Genomic DNA, 18,966 nt, shown 5'->3' on the forward strand with positions numbered 1-18,966 from the left:
GTCTGATTTGCTCTACTAAACTTCCAGTTTTCCAATCATGCAGCAAACTTCTTAGTTTTCCCGCCAACCCACAATACATATCTGCTTTAGAAGTCAGTTCCCAATTCAACATCAATTCGGCAAAATAAAAGTTTTATTGCGGTCGCGTTGTACTTGTTGGAAGCTACATCATTGCCGTTGAAGAGAATAACACTTTTATTTCCGTTACTTTCACCTTTTTAATGGAATCCGCTAAAATTAATTTGGATCTGTACTGAAGACCTTCCAATATTTGTGGAAGGCATCTTCCAACGCCTTCTTCCACTTTCTTATCTTCACGGCATTCTACTTGACGGGCCACAGCTGCATGGGACGAGACGAACATGCAATTGAATATTTCCTGTCACGGCGAAATTTGGCGGCATTGTGTGCAAATCCTTTAGGCTCATTGTTAACAGAGTCATAGAGCCACAAAGCGCGGAAACTGGTCCACAGGCCCAAATGGTCCTCGTGGACTAAATTGGCCATGGAAGGTGGTCCTATTTGCCTGCATTTTGCCCATAATCTCTTTGGACTGTCCTCTCAGTATACCTGTGCAACTGTCCTTTAGAAAATGATTTTTTTCTCCCTGCCTCAACTGCTTCCTTTAGTAGATATTCCACATTCCTCTGTATAAAGAAAAAAGTTGTCCCTCAAGTTCCTGTTAATCCCCTTCAGGTCTCTCTCCGAATACTTGGAGTCAATGATTAACTGAATCTTTAAATAATGCTGCAATAATTAACGGCAGCAATCTGGTTTATGAATGCCAGTCAGGGAGGGAAATCTTCCATCTTTGGTCTTCCTAAGCTATATGTGCCTTTATTCCTGACGTGGGAAGTAATCAGTTCTTGGGAAATAGTAACACCAAAAGCATGTCGGAATTACTCGTGATATCCACTTTCTGTTGCAGGAGTAAATGTGCGCATGGTTTGAAAGGATCCTAGAAATATTGCAGCAGTGTGTTCTCTATCAGTAGGCTTAATTTCATATTCGGATGTACAACCACTCTTAACTTCCTGCTCAAAACACGTGACATATATCTTGTATTGGAGCTTTTCGTGTACAGCACGTCAGAGGAACTTGCCTACCCCAGAGTAATTGACTCATTTATGTGTACACCACGCCTCTTCACCTGACCTCTCCAGTACCTATTACACGTTCACTCTGTGCTGTGCCTATGTTTCCAGTGTCTCATTGCGTAATGCGCACATGGCGTTAAATAATTGTCACGTTATTTTGCATGTTATGTCTCGTTTTAATGCAGTGTTTGATTCGTGGTTGTGATTGGACAGTCTACGAAGTTAAACTGGAAGTATATTTAATGTTAGGGAGATCTATGACGCCGTTCTTCAACTGACACCTCTGGAGAAAAGATGGCTCTGCTTCAATCTCCACCGCTGAGGCTGCACCGTATTTATTTCTTGGCATCACCACACATCATCTGAATATTATTTGAATACAAGCACAATCAAAACATAAAGTAAAGCGTAGTCGGATCCCAAATCCCTTTGTTGATTTCATCACATCATGCGACAGTTCGAAAAACCCCATATTTTGACGATCTACGTGAACCGCATGAGCCATGTCTATGTTAGAAATAAATTCACAATTTACCATCTGTTCTGTGACATTTATTTCATATTTCTCTGCAAAATCACGCAACATGCTGCAATGCAGACGTTGCTTTACTATTTCCGACTCAAATCGAATGCTAATGCTGAGTAACACTGAATATGTCAATAATCCCTGCTGAAGTCTATTTCACATCGTTCTTTCCTCATTTCTACCGTCATATTTTCCTGGTTGTTGGGCTGCACTTGCTGCGCATGCGTCCAATACGCAGTGAGCCATTTGAACACAACCCCTTATTAACCCATTGCTGCCTGTGTTCACTGTTCTGTAAATACTGGGCTCTAAGTGAAAGTGACGTGTCAAAAATGCAGAAAGACCAATAAACTCGGGTGTAACATTTACATATCCACTTCTGTCAGTGTCCATGTTTTCTCCCTTGTTTCCCAGTCTGAACTTTAACCTTGTTATATCACCGGTAACCATGGATATCAGTAATTTGGCCTTATCCATGTGGCTCTTCCAGTGTTTCCATCCCAATCCCCTACTTCCGTTCTGTACACGTGCTTCTGTGCATTAGACATCAGAGAATTGTGAAATCAAGGGAAGCTGGCACAAAATGATGATGAAAATACACTCTAACGCTGACTATATACAATATCAGAATATGATTGCAGTATCATTTGATCACCTCTACCTTTCGTTTCGTGCACTGCGGGTAAGAAGTTAGTCGGCGAACTGACATTGAAGAGTTCTTTTAAAAATGTTGTACTTTGAGTTCATTAAACTAATTATTATTTTCTGTCTTTAGTGCTCCCGATGGTTCACAGGAGCGCTGCTCAAGGTTGGTGTCATCTTCTTATCTGGTTGCTCAGAAAATGATAACATGATGTGGCGTTATGTGGTCACAATAATTCTCAGGTTTGTACTTGAGTTAATTTCTGTAACCAAATGTTCGATCATACCCATCCAAAGATGCGACTGTCAAAAGTAAGTAAAATCGGCCTCACTTTATTTCAATTAACTACCATCTTCCCGTTCGGGAGGTAACCAGAAAGATCCATAACTCCGTAATTTTGACGTAATCTGCACAAATCCCGAAGAGTTATATTGTCACGGGTAAACATGAGAATCTAGTCCTATGGCTGGCTGCCAAGTAATCCAACGGCAGTAGCGGATTGAATAAAACAATGGCTCAATATCAGTACGAAAGGGGTAATGTGTCCTGGGTGCTCTTATGACTTGATTTCAATAATCGCTGGGGTTGCCCAAGGTTTAGAACTCGGTACCTTGTTTCAATGATATGCATCAGTGATTCAGACTTCAAGGTAAGGACATGATTAAGAAGATTATAAGAGCTTCCCTTTATTTTTCGCCAGTTGAGTGTAAGACCCCGCACGTACCTCGTTGTAGATGAACTGAACAGATTTCCTTTCCTTTCTTCCAGAGCTTGGTAAACTGCGACTATTGCCTGACCGTGAGGACAAAATTTATCTGAAAGGAGAATCGGTCACTTTTCGTTGTGAGGCAGATCGTGCACTTACACCCCGTGGATTTTCATTGTATGGCGGAGGACATAATTTGGAAATAAAACCCCAGGCAGCCAGCTCACTGACAAAAGCGGTCACATTTACCATCACGGACATGCAATATGGACCAAGAAATTACATGTGCTTTTATTCAAGCTACGTTACTGGGGCAACATCTGCGCGAAGTGATGAAGTGGAGATAACGGTTGTGGGTTAGTCTGAATTTGTATCGATTTTAAATAATCCTGTTTACTCGATACGTTCACGTATGATATGGAAATAGATGGTTGAATCTGTGGCATTCGGAAGTCATGCAAACAGCTGGATAGTATTTATCTATCATGTCGTGATGGTTATTGTGCTATTATCGGGTGTATCCTAAACAAGTACAGCTCTTGAATGAGAAGGCCAGAGCTCTAAGTCACTCAAAGATTTTTTTTCGTCGCAGGCACACTTTCCACATGGGAAGTCTCGTGTTCCAAGAGTCATGGGTTTTAGTGCAGGACAAGGACTGTGCGAAGTTTGTCGAACTTTGTTCATCGTTCTCGTTTCGTTCGGTTAAGTATCATTTGAAAATATACTGCATTGGAATGTTGGCAGTTGGACTTGGAAATCCAGGTTTTGCGCTGTGTGTAGGTTTTAGTTCCAAGTTCCAGACATCCAGTCTCAACCATGCGTGAATCCAATATCCTGAATTGGGTAGCATCTTCGGGACTGGCGACAAAATCTTAAATGGCAGCACTACCCACACGTTTCACAATGATTTATTGCAGGTGAAACTGCATCTCGTCTGACAAGCTAAAGCAAGGACCGTTCTGAGACCTTAAAGTAGCCTTAATTTATTTGCGTTATATTAATGTTTCAGTTTGTTTCTTTCGTTTGCCAAACACTACACATACTTTACTACATGAAGTATGATATTTTCTCCTTCAGAGGAAGAATCACGTGCAAAATATTTAATCAAACGTATTCAAAACAAAGCTGGAGACATGAATCTGTCATTAATTCAGTAGCATTGAGACGCTGTTATAGAGTTGTAATAATTTTGACGCCGTCAAAGTTCGGTAATTAGCGTTTGGAAAAGGAGTCGAAGCATTTTCAGTTATTGCTTTTGGAAGGAACTTCTTTCGGTTATGCATACGTCATGGTTATGCACATCAGTTTTGTCGACGTACATACGACTGTTGACGTCCAGTTCGAGACTGAACAGGAATGTGGTGAGCAGATTTCAAGAACGATGTCGTTTGTTACTTGGGAATTTAAGGCGGTTGAATAAAACACAACGAACATACCCCATTTATGGACAGCTTTTGAGGAGCATGCTAATACGCGAGAGCATTTTGAGATCAGGAAGAAGTTGATACCGGGTCTTTTCAAGAACATCAATGTGGTTATGTCCCCAAGGGCGGATAACCCTTAACAGCACTGCTGTACAGATGGGTCTTGCAATCCAGATCCATAACTCACTGAAATTTGCCACGCAAGTAGAAAAGTAGTAAATGAGGTATGAGGTTGGCTTCTTTGTTAGTGGCATTAATTACTAAAGACACATCATCATGTTGCAGCTGTATAAATCTTGGGTTAGGCTTCACTTGAAGTGTGGTGGGCAGATCTGGTCGACCCATGGCAGGAATGATGTGGAAGCTTTGGAAATTACGTGCTATCTCAGACAGCTGCCTGGACTGGATGGTATGAACCCGAATCAGAGTTTGCTCATACGTGGGTTGCTTTCTCTGGAGTGTCGGATTCTGAGTGAAGACTTGATCCAAGTTTGTAAGATTATGAGAGGCATGGATAGGATAGGCAGCATCATTTCCACGGGGTTTACATGGGAAATACTGGAGGACATGCATTGGGTTAAGAGTGATAAAGTGTTAAGGAGATGTGCCGGCAATTTTATTTTACACAGAGAATGTTATATGCCTGCAACGGGCTTCCGGGGGGCGCATTGGAAGCAGATACGATAGTGGCGTTTGTGAGACGGTGAGATGGACACCTGGATGCTGGGTGAATGGAGAGATCTGGTTCATGTGCTGGCAGAAGATATTTACTTTAAATCAGCATCATATGCAGCACAGGCATTCAGGGCCGGAGGGCCAGCTCTTGTGCTGTTCTGCTCCATGTACTGCTGGGTGTGTCAAGGCAGAAGGTTGGTTTGATGGACATCTTCAAAGTGAAATGAAAGACACGAAAGAGAGCCATAAGGATTCAATGCCATTGTTTAGTTTCAGCTGTGTTAGTTATTTGACTAATTGCACGGATTTAGCAAACAAAATATTTCCAAATTATATCTGGAAAGAAAAGAGCCAAGTGATATATTGGAGCCCCGACGTGAGGCTCAATGCCGGAGAGCTCTGAGGGAAGAGTGTTGTCAGGAAGATTCGGAGGAAAGTCACATTTCTTGTTCAAAGACTTATCCTCTGTTTGACTCGTCTTCGCCTGAATGAAATATTACTGTGTGGTTTATTTCATCTGTTCCTTCATTTCATTGAAAATTATTCCAATGCTCCGTTGGAATTTTCCACGCTATCTGTTTGACATTCAGTATTCCAATGTCCGTTCACATTTATCCTCTCACCTTCTAATAGTCTATTTTAATCCAGTGCCTTGGCACCTTTTGCTTGTCTCCCCATTTCATTTATCAGATTATTCCGGCAATCCATTCTTTCTCGCTCAGAGCCAGGCTTATGTCAAACGACCGGCTTTTCCCCGGTGGGTTCTGCGCAGCCTGAATCAGTTCAGAATCATGGGGGATCAGAGAGTAACACAACACGGAAGTAGGCGTTCCGGCCCAACTCGTCGATGGCCAACAAAATGCCCAAAGATGCGAGTCCCACTTTCCGCGTTTGCCACGTATCCCCCTCAGCTTTCCTATCCGTCCCTTTACAAATGACTTTCAAATATCCTATCTGAGCTTGACACTTCCACTGACAACTCGTTTCAAAAACATACCACCCTGTGTGTGAAGAGACTGCCCATCTGGACCCTTTTGATCCTCTCCTCTCACCTCAAACGACACCATCTTGGTTTTGATTCCTTTTGCCTGGTAAAAAGACCATATCCTTTACCCACATCAACCCCCCTCGTGATTTGTACACCTCTATGCGGTCATCCCTCAGTCACCTCCGCTCTAATGAATACAATTCTGGGCAGTCCACTTACCCCCTGTAAATCGGGCCTTCAAGTTCTGGCAACGTTCTCGTAATTCACTGCACGCTTTCGAGCTGAAGGACGTCTGTCCGATAACAGGTTAACCAAATCTCTAGACAGTGCTCCAAATGGGGCCTCGCCGAATACTTGTACAGCTGCAACATAATGTCCCAAATGCTACGCTCTGTACCTTGAATGATGAAGGGCGCCGTCTTCACTTCCCCGTCTGACTGTGAAACCACTTACAGTGCACGATATACTTGTACTCCTTGGTCACTGTGTTCAACAGCGCTCTCCACGGCCGCAAAATTAACTGCAAAAGCCCAAACATAGTTTCACTTTTCAAAATACAACAACTTGCACTGATGTGAAATCAACTCCAGTTGCCATACCTCTGTCCAGCTACCCAGCTGATCAAGACCCTGCTGCATTTTTGATAAATTTCGTCACTCCAGCGATACACCTATTGTCGTGTCATGTGCACACTTACTCATTATGTCGTGTAAATTCTCATCCAAAGTTTTAATAAAATTACGAACAACAGAAAAAATCATTTCTTCTCTCTTTGCAGGTCCTCCAGCGAAACCACAGCTATCAAACGACAGAGCAAATAAAACATTTGTGTCAGGTGAAGAGGTGATTTTCATTTGTGCAACACCATACTCTGTGGACTCGAACAACGGTTTTGCCCTGTATCGAGACGAGCAACCTGTGTTATCAAAACCTAGCGATATTGGATGGTTCTACGGGGCCACGTTCACCATCAGAGTCACCGGCTGTGGGTCACAAAATTACTACTGTGTTCAGACATGGCGGGTGTCTGGGAGAAACATATCCTCACAGAAGAGTGAACCAGTGAAGATAACGGTAGTGGGTAAGTTTTAATTTTTCTGCGATTTGAGTAAATCATGTTTTAATTATTGCCCACGATTGCGACAAAATATCCATGATAAACAGGTGTCTTCAAAAGCCGTGCAGAAAAAGATTTCTTTTTCTCTCCAGTCATTACTTACGTTTTCAATAAACATTCCCTGAACTGGTGCAGCTCTCCCTCCACCCATCTAGAAAGATGTGACAAATTGCTCTGCTGTGGAGCCTGTTATTTCAGGCACACTTTCAGAGAGAGAAGGTAAAACCTAAGTGAACCAAGAGAAATTTGCAATTGTGTAGAAGGCATTCTGCACCGTGTTAACCGACCTTTAGTCCTCTTTGCATTCTCGTTGGGGATAGCTTCGATTGAGAAAATTACGTGGGAATTATGTTTTCAATTAATGTCCAAGTTTGCTGGAAAAATACTTGAATAGCGGGTGGATGGGGAAGGGGGGGGTGTGAGAATGACATGCATCCGTCGAGGCGATTTTGTAAAAGGTGTCCAGGAAAGTTATCTCAAGCAATATGTATGCAACCCTAACAATTAAGGAGCAAAACTGAACCTCCTATTTGCAAAAGAAGAAGAGCGATTGGCTGATGTGTTGCGATTCTGAGAGGCGGGGCAAACCACTATTGAGAAAGGCAAGGAATGATGAGAGGGCGCAGAGGAGATTTACCAGGATGCTGCCTGGATTGGAGATCATGTCTTATGAGGATAGGTTAAGTGAGATAGAGCTTTTCTCTTTGGAGAGAAGTAGAATGAGATGTGACTTGATAGAGGTGCACAAGAGACATAGATCGAGTGGGCAGTCAGAGACTTTTCCCAGGGCGACAATGGCTAACATGAGGGTACATCATTTTAAGGTGATTGGAGGAAGGTATAAGGGGGATGTCAGGGGTAAGTTTTATACACATAGAGTGGTGGATGCGTGGAACGCACTGCCGGCAGAGTTTGTGGGGGCAGATCCATTAGGGACATTTAAGGGACTCTAATATCGACACATGAATGATAGAGAAATGCGGGGCGATGTGGGTGGGAATGGTTAGAGAGGTCTTCGAGCAGGATAAAATGTCAGCAGAATATTGTTCTCCGAAGAGCATGCACCGTGCTGTAATGTCCTATGATCTTTGTTCAGTGAAAGTTCAGCATGGTTTTATGGGTGGCAGTCGTGTCTCGTGAACTGGAATGAGTTTTCTGAAGGGGAGACGAAGACGACTGACAAAGCCAGGGCGGTACACGTTGGACTCCAGAAAGGCCGATGACAAGGTCCCGAGTAGTAGAGTGGTCGGGAATGTTAAATCATATTACACATTTGCAAGTTGTTGGTGAAACAGCAATTGGAGCATGGATTTCCTTTCTGGCCGCTACGCTTTGGAAGGATGACACTGAGCTGTAAATGTCAAGGACAGATTTAAAAATATGAGTGCATGAGGTCTGATAGGTTTTTTAAATGGATTCAGTGGCTAAATTTGCAGAATTAGACATCAGAAAATAAATATTCCCGCCTCTTGCCTCCCAGATAAAAACGTTGACACCAACGTCTGCCTTTGCAGTGGCAAGACTCACTGTTTTTTGTCATTGACGCTGAATTTTCCTCAGCAAACGCGTCCATTCATCAAGAATACTTCCATCTTTCTGCTAAAATGTGGGCTGATAGGCTGTGCAGTACCATCTGGCCGCTCAATTCCAACAACCCATCATGATCATTATAGCAGTGCAGAGGGGAATCGCGAAAAAACAATCTGCAGCTATTTGTAATTTTGGTTCGATTCAGCTGTGTTTAATATGCGCAGTTTTGTTCCACGAGATCAGCATTGGACAAAGTCTATGTAAGGATACATGAGAAAGTCCGAGGGTTACAGCGGATTTCCCCCGTGGGTTCCGCGCAGCCTGAATCAGTTCAGAATCATGGAGCATCAGAGAGTAACACAGAACAGAAATAGGCGCTCCGGCCCAACTCGTCCATGGCCAACAAAATGCCCATAGATGCGAGTCCCATTTTCCGCGTGTGGCACGTATCCTTCTCAACTTTCCTATTCATGTACCTGTACAAATGACTTTCAAATGTCCTCTCTGTGTTTGACACTTCCACTCATTTCAAAGACATACCACCCTCTACGTGAAGCGACTTCCCCTCAGGTCCCTTTTGATCCTCTCCCCTCTCACCTCAGACGTGCGCCCTCTTGGTTTTTATTCCCTTACCCTGGTAAAAGACCATATCCTTTCACCAGATCTATTCCCATCGTGATGTGTACACCTCTATGCGTTCATCCCTCAGTATCCTGCGCTCTAATGAATACAATTCCAGGCTGCCCACTCCTACCCTCCCCCTCCCCGTAACGCAGGTCTTCGAGCTGAATGACGTCTTTCCGATAACAGGTTGAACAGGTCTGTACACTATGCTCCGAATGGGGCCTCGCTGACGTTTTGTACAGCTGCAACATAGTGTCCCAAATGCTATGCTCAGTCCCTTGCATTATGAAGGATAGCTTTCCAAACGCCGTCTTCAACTCCCTGTCTGACTGTGAAGCCACTTTCAGTGTCGGATATACTTGTACTCCTCGGTCACTCTGTTCAGCAACACTCTCCAAGACCCCAATTAACTGTAAAAGTCCAAACTTAGTTTGACTTTGCAAAATGCAAAAACTCGCACTGATGTGAAATAAACTCCAGTTGCCATTCCTCTGTCCACCGACCTAGCCGATGAAGATCACCCTTCTTCATCATCCATGATACCAGCTATTGCAGTGTCATTTGCAAATTTAATTACCAACTGTGGTATATTCTCATCCAAATGTTTTATAAAAGTACGAGCAACAGGCAAAAACATTTCTTTCGTCTTTGCAGGTCCTCCACCGAAACCACTCCTAACAACTGACGGAGCAGATAAAATACTTTTGTCAGGTGAAGAGGTGACTTTCACTTGTGCAGCAATCTACCCTAGACAATGGAACAGCAGTTTTGTCCTGTATCAAAACGAGCAACCTCTGGTATCAAGACCCAGTAATAGTGAACGGGTAGACGGGGTCAACTTCACCATCAGTGTCACGAGCTCTGGGTCACAAAATTACCACTGTGTTCAGATGTGCCTGGTGTCTGGGAGAAATGTATCTTCAGAGAAGAGTGAACCAGTGAATATAACGGTAGTGGGTAAGTATTAACGTTTCCGCGATTTGAGTAAATCATATTTCAATTATTGCTCAGGATTGCGACAAATTGCCATGATGAACAGGTGTCTTCAAAAGTCGTGCAAGGAAATATTTTTTTAGTCCAGTCATTACTTACGTTTTCAATAAATGTTCCATGAACTGGTGTAGCTCTCCCTCCAACCATCTGGAAGGATGTGACAAATTGCTCTGCTGTGAAGCTTATTGCAGGCACACTTTTAGAGAAAGAGGGGAAAAGCTGAGTGAACCCAGAGAAATTTGCAATTGTGTAGAAGGAATTCTGCACCGTGTTAATCGACCTTTAGCCCTCGTTGCATTATCGTTGGGGTTAGCTTCGATTGAGAAAATTGCGAGGGAATTATGTTTTCGTTTAATGTCCAGGTTTGCTGGAAAAAAATACTTCTTTAGCAGAGGGAAAAGTGACAGGCATCCATGGGACAGGTTTTGTGAAGGGTGTCCAGGAAAGCTGTCTCTAGCAATATGTGTACGGCGCTAATAATGAAGGCGCAACACTGGACCTCCTATTTGCTGAAAAACGGCGATTGACTGACGTGTCCCGAGGGCGAACACTTTCGATGCGATTCTGAGAGACACGACCTCCCTCTATTGAAAAAGGCAAGGAATGATGAGGCATGTCTTCTGAGGATAGGCTGAGCGAGCTAGTGCTTTTCTCATTGAGCAAGTGAGGATGAGAGGTGACTTCATCGAGGTGTACAAGATGATACGAGGCATAGATCGAGTGGACAGTCAAAGACATTTTCCCAGTGCCACAATGGCTAACACGAAGGGGCATAATTTTAAGGTGATTGGAGAAAGGAATAACATGGGTGTCAGGGTTATTTTTTTTAACACAGATTGGTGGGTGCGTGGAACGCACTGCTTACAGAGGTAGTGTGCGCAGATCCATTAGGGATATGTAAGAGACGCTCAGATAGTCACATGGATGATGGAGAAATGGAGGGCAATGTGCCATAGAAGGGCTAGATAGATCTTACAGCAGGATAAAATATCGGTATAACATTGTTGGCCGAAGGGCCTGTACTGTGCTGTAGTGTTCCATGTTCTATGGTCATTGAATGTTCAGCATGGTTTTTTGGGTGGCAGTTCGTGTCTCGTGAACTTGAATGAGTATTTTGAAGAGGAGACGAAGACGACTGACAAAGCCAGGGCGGTACACGTTTCCTGCATGGACTCCTTGCTGAAGGCCGTTGACAACGTCCCGAGCGGTAGAGTGGTCGGGAATGTTAAATCATATTACACATCTGCAAGGTGTTGGTGAAACTCCAATTGGAACATTGTTTTCCTTTCTGGTCGCTACGTTTTGAAAGGATGACATAGAGCTGTAAATGGTGAAGGACAGATTTAAAAATACGATAGCATGAGGCTTGATAGAATTTTTCATGTATTTGCAGAAATAGATAAGAAAAAAAAATATTCCCTCCTCTTGCCTCCCAGATAAAAACATTGAGATCAACGTCTGTCTTTGGAACGGCAAGAGTCACTGTTTTGTGGCATTGACGTTGAATTTTCCACAGCAAACGCGTAGATTCATCAAGAATATTTCCATCGTTCTGCGAAAACATGTGCTGATAGGCTGTGTATTAGAATGGCAAGTATTGATCCAAGTAAACTAACCCAACCATCCAATTTTCATCCATTGGTCTCCCTGGTGTAACCACTTCGACAAGGGCAAGAGTTTTGGATTGCCTGCAATCGGCTGACGGGATAGAACCATTGCCCTGTAAGTTGCCGCAGTGCCCTGATTGCCAGTGGAACTTTGGTTTTGATCACTGCATCTTCTCCGTGAAAATACCGCCCACATTGACGTGTTGTAATGTACACTCGTGAACTCATCACAAAACGGAATATGAAAATAAAGGTAATTTGAATTTATTAATCGGAGGCGGGCGAATGGGAAGTTCCCAATATCTGTATGAAATCTCCGACAAGATCTATAACTGAAAAATCACGGACACCAGCCTCCCCTCCTTGGACTCTGTCTTTACCTGTCGTTGTCTTGGTGAAGCAGCCAGCATAATCAAAGACCCCGCCCACCCCGCTCAATTCCAACACCCTTTAACGATCATTATAGCAGAGCAGAGGGATAACGCAAAAAAAAACCTCTGCAGCTCTTTGTAATTTTGGTTCGATTGAGCTGTGCTTAATAGACGCAGTGTGGGTTCACTGGGTTGGCATTGGAAAAAATCTCTGCAAGGATACGTGAGAAGAACTGAGGGTTACAGCTGTTAAAATATCGTCGGAACACATTGCTGTGAAGGCAAGATTCAATCATGGCAGTGAACCTGTACTCAATCATTACAGGGTGGGGGAAGAAGATAAGCAGGTTGACTCAGTTTTCAATGAAACAGAATTCAGTTAAAGATCATGATCTATTAAATAACAATCGTGTCACACCTTATCTGTTTACTTATGACCCCAAACATGTAAGCATGGGCCAGAGTTGCCGTTTGGGATAAACTGACCGAAAAAATCTTAGTTCCAGGTTTTAAATGGGGCTTTTTCGTGTTGGTAAACGTCATAGCCATGCGCATCAAATTTATTAGGAAAGAGGCGACAGCTGAGATATGTCATTCCATACTAAGTAAGGAAGTGATCAGCAGATTTCCAGAACGATACCGTTATTAACTCAGGCATTTGTGGCATTAAAAACACATTTAAGGAGCGCTTTAAATTGAAATTAGACGATGCAAATCTTAAGAACAAACAAACGATGGACGAACACAACGAGTTAGGCAGGATCAGTGGAGGCACATGTGGTAAGTCACTGCATGAAGACCAGTGTACATGAACAGAAGGTTGTCCTGTTTCAGGTAACCAACACCTTCGGTGTACATGTCCCACACACAGTCACCCGTCCAACCTGTTTCGTTCTCCCAGTTTAAGTAATCCCCACCCCGCTTCCCCACAACTCCCCCACCATGATTCTTCACTTCTAACCTTTCCAAGAGAATCTCCCTATTTTCCATCCTTTTTTTCCCTTTATCTCCTTAATCTGACCTATTCCCCGGCGTATCTGCTCTCCCCTCGTCCACAGCACGTACCTATCACTATCTCTTACCTGCATCTATCCGTCACCACCTTGTGCCCACCCCTTCTCCCCTCTTTTGTCCACCTTTCACTGCTCTGCTTTCCCCTCCTAAATATTGCGCTTATGCTTTTCCTATCTTCAATCCGGAAGACGGCTCCTGACCCGAATCGTTGACCGCCTTCTTTTCTCCACGGATGCTGCCTGGCCTGATGAGTTCTTCCAGGATCATTGTGATCTTCATCTGGATTCCACTATCTGCAGTCCTTTGTTTCTCTCTTATCTCTATACCTGCCATTTCCATGTTCACAGACGTAGGTCCCAGAAAATTTCCCTCTCCCTCCCCTGGGGCGATATTCAGGAAACTAAATGAGTCACTTTGATTAGCACAAGTAAGCTAGCAGATGATATTGTTAGGTTGTATTTTCAAAACCGAAGGAAGCTATTAAATATTACAAGGAGATTTTGCTCAGCTCGATAAGTGGGCAGAGAAATTGCAAGTGCCTTTCAGTACATTTTAATGCAGCAGGGCACTGGGGATTATTGTAGGAAATAGTGCCGTTGGAGTACAAGTATGTAGTTCCATGGAAGTGGCGTCGTTTGCAGACAGGATGGTGATGAAGACCTTTGGAACACTCACCTTCACCGCAATCAGCATATGAGTTGGAACGTTATGTTGCAGCTGGACAAAATGATGGTAAACCCTTATCTGCAGCGCTGGGTACAGTTTCGGTTACACTGTTACAGGAAACACGTAATTAATCTGTTTAGAATGCAATGAAGATTGACAAGGATGCTGTCAAGTCTCGAATGCATGAGGTATTGGGGGAGTTCGGGCAGGAGAGGAAATGGTTTATTGGAACCTACAAGGCTGAGGGATCTCTTGCAGAAATGTTTAAAATCATTAGGGTGTAGATGTGATGAATTCAGGACAGTCATTTTCCCAGAGGACGGGAATCAAAACCAGAGGCCAGAGGTTTAGCATGAGAGGTAAAGGATTTAAAATGGGCCCGAGGGGCAACTTCACATGAAGACGGTGATTTTGTAAAACGAGTTTCCAGAGATAGGCGCCTGAAGCAGCTGCAATAAAAAAATAAGATATTTGGATAAGTCCATGCATTGCAAAGGTTTACCAGGATATGGGCCAAAGACAGGCCAGTGGGACTAGATTAGCTGGACACATTTTGCTACCGGGATGAGTTCGACCGAAGGGTCTGTTGCTCTGCTGTAATACTCCTTGTTTCTCCACGACTCTAAAGAGCTTCAGACTGCGCACAGGCCGCCCTAAAGAATTTTCAAGTTCATTTGACAAAAGAAACGTTCGACTGGGCGAGATGACTCTTTCAGATTCGGCGGGGACAGCTTCGGCTGATGTCCCGTTTTGTTGTTTCACTTCTCAAACCTGTTGACACCCAGCGTGCGAAACTGCATCCAAGGTCGTTTTTGATATTCACTGTGTGAAATATTCATGGAAAGACAACTCAGGCAATTAACTTACTTTTACGAAGACGAGACTCGAAACTCAATTGTTGGTGTCCACCAGATGGATGAAAGTGCCTATCCGGGTATTATCCAAAATCACGCCGGTGGGGCTTTAGTGACACAACCTTCCACTTTATGTCTACTCTCTCCCCATTGTTTGTACGACATAGAAAGTTGTAATGTCCAGCCATTTGCACTAAAAGGATGCTTTCATAGAGAATAGTTTAACATCAGTGTAAAAGTTGTTAACGTTAATTCCGCTGATGTTCAGACGCGTACGTGTCTTGTGGTGTCAGAGCTGGACACATGTGTTGACTTGTTGTCATTGGCAGCGAACAGGGGTCCTGAAGAAATCCTTGTGCCTCTTACCAGCAGTGAAGTTGGATTCCGCACAAGAGCTTGCACTAAGATTACTGTAGATGTGGTTTGTTTCACTCAGTTTATGGTTCACTTTTAACGCCGCATGCTTGCGGAAGGCATCTGACTGCACAAGTTAACACATCAACATTTTATTTCGATTTCTGCCTTTCAGCTGAGCACATTCGTGAGTGGATTCCGGTTTTACCAGCGGTGAATTTGAGCCTCCTGATTACTGCGACGGGAATCTACTGGTGGAAGATCGGTAGGTTAATCCCTGCGAATAAGAATCCTTTCGCAGAGCAAAAATTAGCACGGTTGTTTCAGCTTTCAGCCTTTGACACTGATCCCCGTCTGGGCTCCGAATGAGAGGTAATGTGCAAAGATACAATGGACTGACAGGTGCCATCCCAAACGTAATGGAAGATTGGTTGTTTGGCCACCTCAAATTTCTTCAAGTCCGTGTGTGATGCGAAGCATCTGTTGAGTGAATTTGCGTGTAGTTGACGGGCTAAAGGGGAGAATATAATGGGGTCAATTTGCGATTGGTGTCAAGAGGCCTATAGTTGTCTGTACACCGTGGGCCGAAACGCCTCTTTCGCTGCTGAATGATTCTGACATTTTCATTGGGCCTTTTACGTAACTGGTACCTTTCATGAAACGAGTGCCCGGCAAATAATGACAAAAATAACGAGAAGAAGCCAACATGAACTTTCCGTTGCTTTCCGACTGTGTGTTACCAGTGTACGAATATAACGCACTCAGTCAACTGTAAGGGGTGCTTGATCCACTCGAGTTGCCTTTCGCATCACCTGGTCCTCTTTTGATACATCTGCACTCGGCCCCATTGCAACAGATCTGGGGGATTCCACCTCAGAGCTGATTGTCTACATTGATTCATCTCCTGAATGCCACTGAATCCTAAGCTCTATCGAGCGCACAGACAATCGGTTGTCTGAATACCTCATGGCATTCTTATCAAACATCCCTACATTCTCCATCGTGGCTTCCTGAGAACACGTTCGCTGGTCCTTCTGCCTGTTGTTTTTCTTGACGATATCTCTATCACCCCTTCGTGACCGGTTTTCATTTCCTACCTCCCAGCATACGAAATCCCCCGGAGTCACCATGTGACTGCCCGCGTATCTTGTGGTCACTCCGTCTGCGCCCTTTCACTGCTTCGTCCATTGCGCAATAGTCTGCCCCTTAGGTGGAGCCTCCTTTGAACTGTAGTTTCCCTTCTCCACTCTTGTGACGTACTGCTCTTGGACCCTCGTCCATCATGCTTTATCATGTCTTGAGTGGCTCTAATATTGATGACGCAGTTTGCTTGTATCTGTTTTGTCCATTTCCAATTTACCTCAAGTAACTGTGTATTTTCTAGTTTTCCTTTGTATGTTGCAGAGAACAACGTACTACAGCACAGCAGACAACCCGGCATTACCCAACACTATGCCTTCTCTTTTGATTATATTCACTCTCTCACGGCAGCCATTGTTCCATCGAAAACGCCATTTCTTGCCACATGTAATCATCCTAATCCCCTTATCTCTCCCTCCAGTTCGTTTTATGCAACCCGGGACGAGTTGTATCTCCTTCTGAATACTGATGAAGAGTCTTCCACCAGATTCATTGACTCGTTTTTCTTTCCATGTTCTCTGACCTGCTGACGTTTCCAATATTATCTTTTGCCCTCAGACTTCCGGCAACTGCGGTTTATCCAACATTTTAATTACTTCAAATTCCCTGTCTCCCTAAGCCGTATCATTATCATGGACGTCTAGTCCCTAAACGCTTCCATTTCTCATCATGAAGGCCGTTTGACTCTCCGTTTCTTTTTTTAATTTCCATCCAATCTATTGCCCTCTGGTTACACTCTCCTCCGCCTGCCGGGAGTTGTGCTTCCCCTCAAAACTTCCGAAAATCCTCTGCCGTTTTTTTTTCCGATCGGAATATCACACTTTGCTTTCACGAGAAGGATTGGTATTGGTATTGGTATTGGTTTATTATTGTCACTTGTACTGAGGTACAGTGAAAAGCTTGTCTTACAAACCGATCGTACAAGTCAATTAATTACAAAGCTAGTTACATTGAGTTAGTACAAAGTGCATTGATGTAGTACAGGTAAACACAGTAATAGTGCAGAGTAAAGTGTCACAGCTAAGAGTAAGTCCAGTGCAATAAGGTGCAAGGTCACAACAAGTAGATCGTGAGGTCATAGTCCATCTCATTTTAGAAAGGAACCGTTCAATAGTCTTATCTCAGTGCGGTAGAAGCTGTCCTCAAGTCTGGCGGTACGTGCCATCAGGCACCTGTATCTTCTACCCGATGGAAGAGGAGAGAAGAGAGAATGTCCCGGGTGAGTGGGATCTTTGATTGTACTGGCTGCTTCACCAAGAGAAATAGAGGCAAAGACAAGAGTCCAAGGAGGGGAGGCTGGTGTCCGTGATGCGCTGGGCTGTTTCCATAACTCTCTGCAGTTTCTTGCGGTCCTGGGGCAGAGCAGTCGCCGTACCAAGCCGTGATACTTCAAGATAGGATGCTTTCTATGTGCGTCAGTAAAAGTTGGTGAGAGTCAAAGTGGACAATCCAAATTTCTTTAGCCTCCTGGGGAAGTAGAGGCGCTGGTCAGCTTTCCTGTCCGTGGCATCTACGTGATAAACGCACATATAAGGTCTTCCTTAATATTAGGACCTTTTAACTGTTTAATTTTGGTATTTTAAAATGCTACCTGCCTTCCAATAATCTCCTTATCCATTGTGTTCCTAATGTCTGCTTTCGCTCTCTGACGGTTCACAGGGAATTTCAGAAGACGTTGATGAATGAGATGAAATCCAAATTACGCGGAACGGGATGGAAGTTACAGTCACGCTCAAATATTCTGAGACGATGATCCCTTTCTGACATCTTCGTTTGATAACTGAATCCCAAACATGTTGGACAGCCGCGTATTCTCAACCAGCCGTTTGTAGATGTCAATGGCAAAGGTCGAATCAGTGAAGGGAATATTTTAAAAATTTTGTCTTTGGACTGAAATCATGTTGCAACTAACACCCCGGGATTCTTTGGCCTCCGAACTGCTTTTTGCTGCTACATTTCAGCTGTAGTGACCGGTGCGCAAAGTTATACAGATTCCACTGTCCAGCAGCGCTGTAGATCTTCTGTAATTGAGGAAATTGCTTTGCATTTTCTGTACTTTTTGAAGAAATATTCCTGATTTCCCATTTCTGCATTTACGTTGTGTCTGATCTGACATCAACCGTGTTGTTACGTGACCATGTTGCGTCTACATCTTACTTAAAAGCCACGCCACAGAATTATATATTTTATGTATGTTATTGGCTTGGTGAATAATAAATTTTATATATTTTATTGGGTTGATGAAGATAAACACACACACACACACAAACAGACACACACACACACAGACACACACACACACACACACACACACACACACAAACACACACACCTGGTACATCAATGTGTAAAATGTTCATGGCTTTTAAAAGTGGAAATACGATAACATTACTTGTGTAACGTGTAATGTTATTTTAAATGTCACATCGTGTGCTGAATGCTGAACCAATGACAATTCCAAATAGAAGACTTTTTTGATGCTTTGATTACTTAGAAATACACCTGCTTTGTGTGTGTTTTATTTCTCAGTTCATGCATCAGACGAAATAAATGGTGTTTGTAGAATCAACAGATGTCTTTACAGTTTCCGATCATGCTCCAAATCTCTTTCAGTATCAATGCCCAAAGTTTGCACGA

General features: G+C 43.5%; 1 protein-coding gene across 11 annotated transcripts in view; it reads left to right on the top strand.

Annotated features, from left to right (window-relative positions):
• Nucleotides 1–18,966, top strand: part of LOC127566432 (uncharacterized) — an 87,371-nt gene that overhangs the window by 33,683 nt on the left and 34,722 nt on the right. Inside the window, exons 4-7 of one of the 11 annotated variants that reach the window (XM_052008840.1) lie at nucleotides 6,838–7,140; nucleotides 9,985–10,287; nucleotides 15,365–15,454; nucleotides 17,989–18,866. The exons of 4 other annotated variants lie outside the window; for them this stretch is intronic. In XM_052008840.1, the coding sequence (XP_051864800.1) occupies nucleotides 6,838–7,140; nucleotides 9,985–10,287; nucleotides 15,365–15,454; nucleotides 17,989–18,008 (716 nt within the window). In that variant the 3' untranslated portion in view covers nucleotides 18,009–18,866. Of the gene's footprint in view, nucleotides 1–2,398; nucleotides 2,432–3,034; nucleotides 3,329–6,837; nucleotides 7,141–9,984; nucleotides 10,288–15,364; nucleotides 15,455–17,988; nucleotides 18,867–18,966 lie in introns of those variants that run through there. 6 more of the 11 variants (XM_052008838.1, XM_052008841.1, XM_052008830.1 and 3 more) reach the window with 6 other exon arrangements.

This window comes from Pristis pectinata, chromosome 41 (assembly GCF_009764475.1).
Source record: "Pristis pectinata isolate sPriPec2 chromosome 41, sPriPec2.1.pri, whole genome shotgun sequence".
NCBI lineage: Eukaryota > Metazoa > Chordata > Chondrichthyes > Rhinopristiformes > Pristidae > Pristis > Pristis pectinata.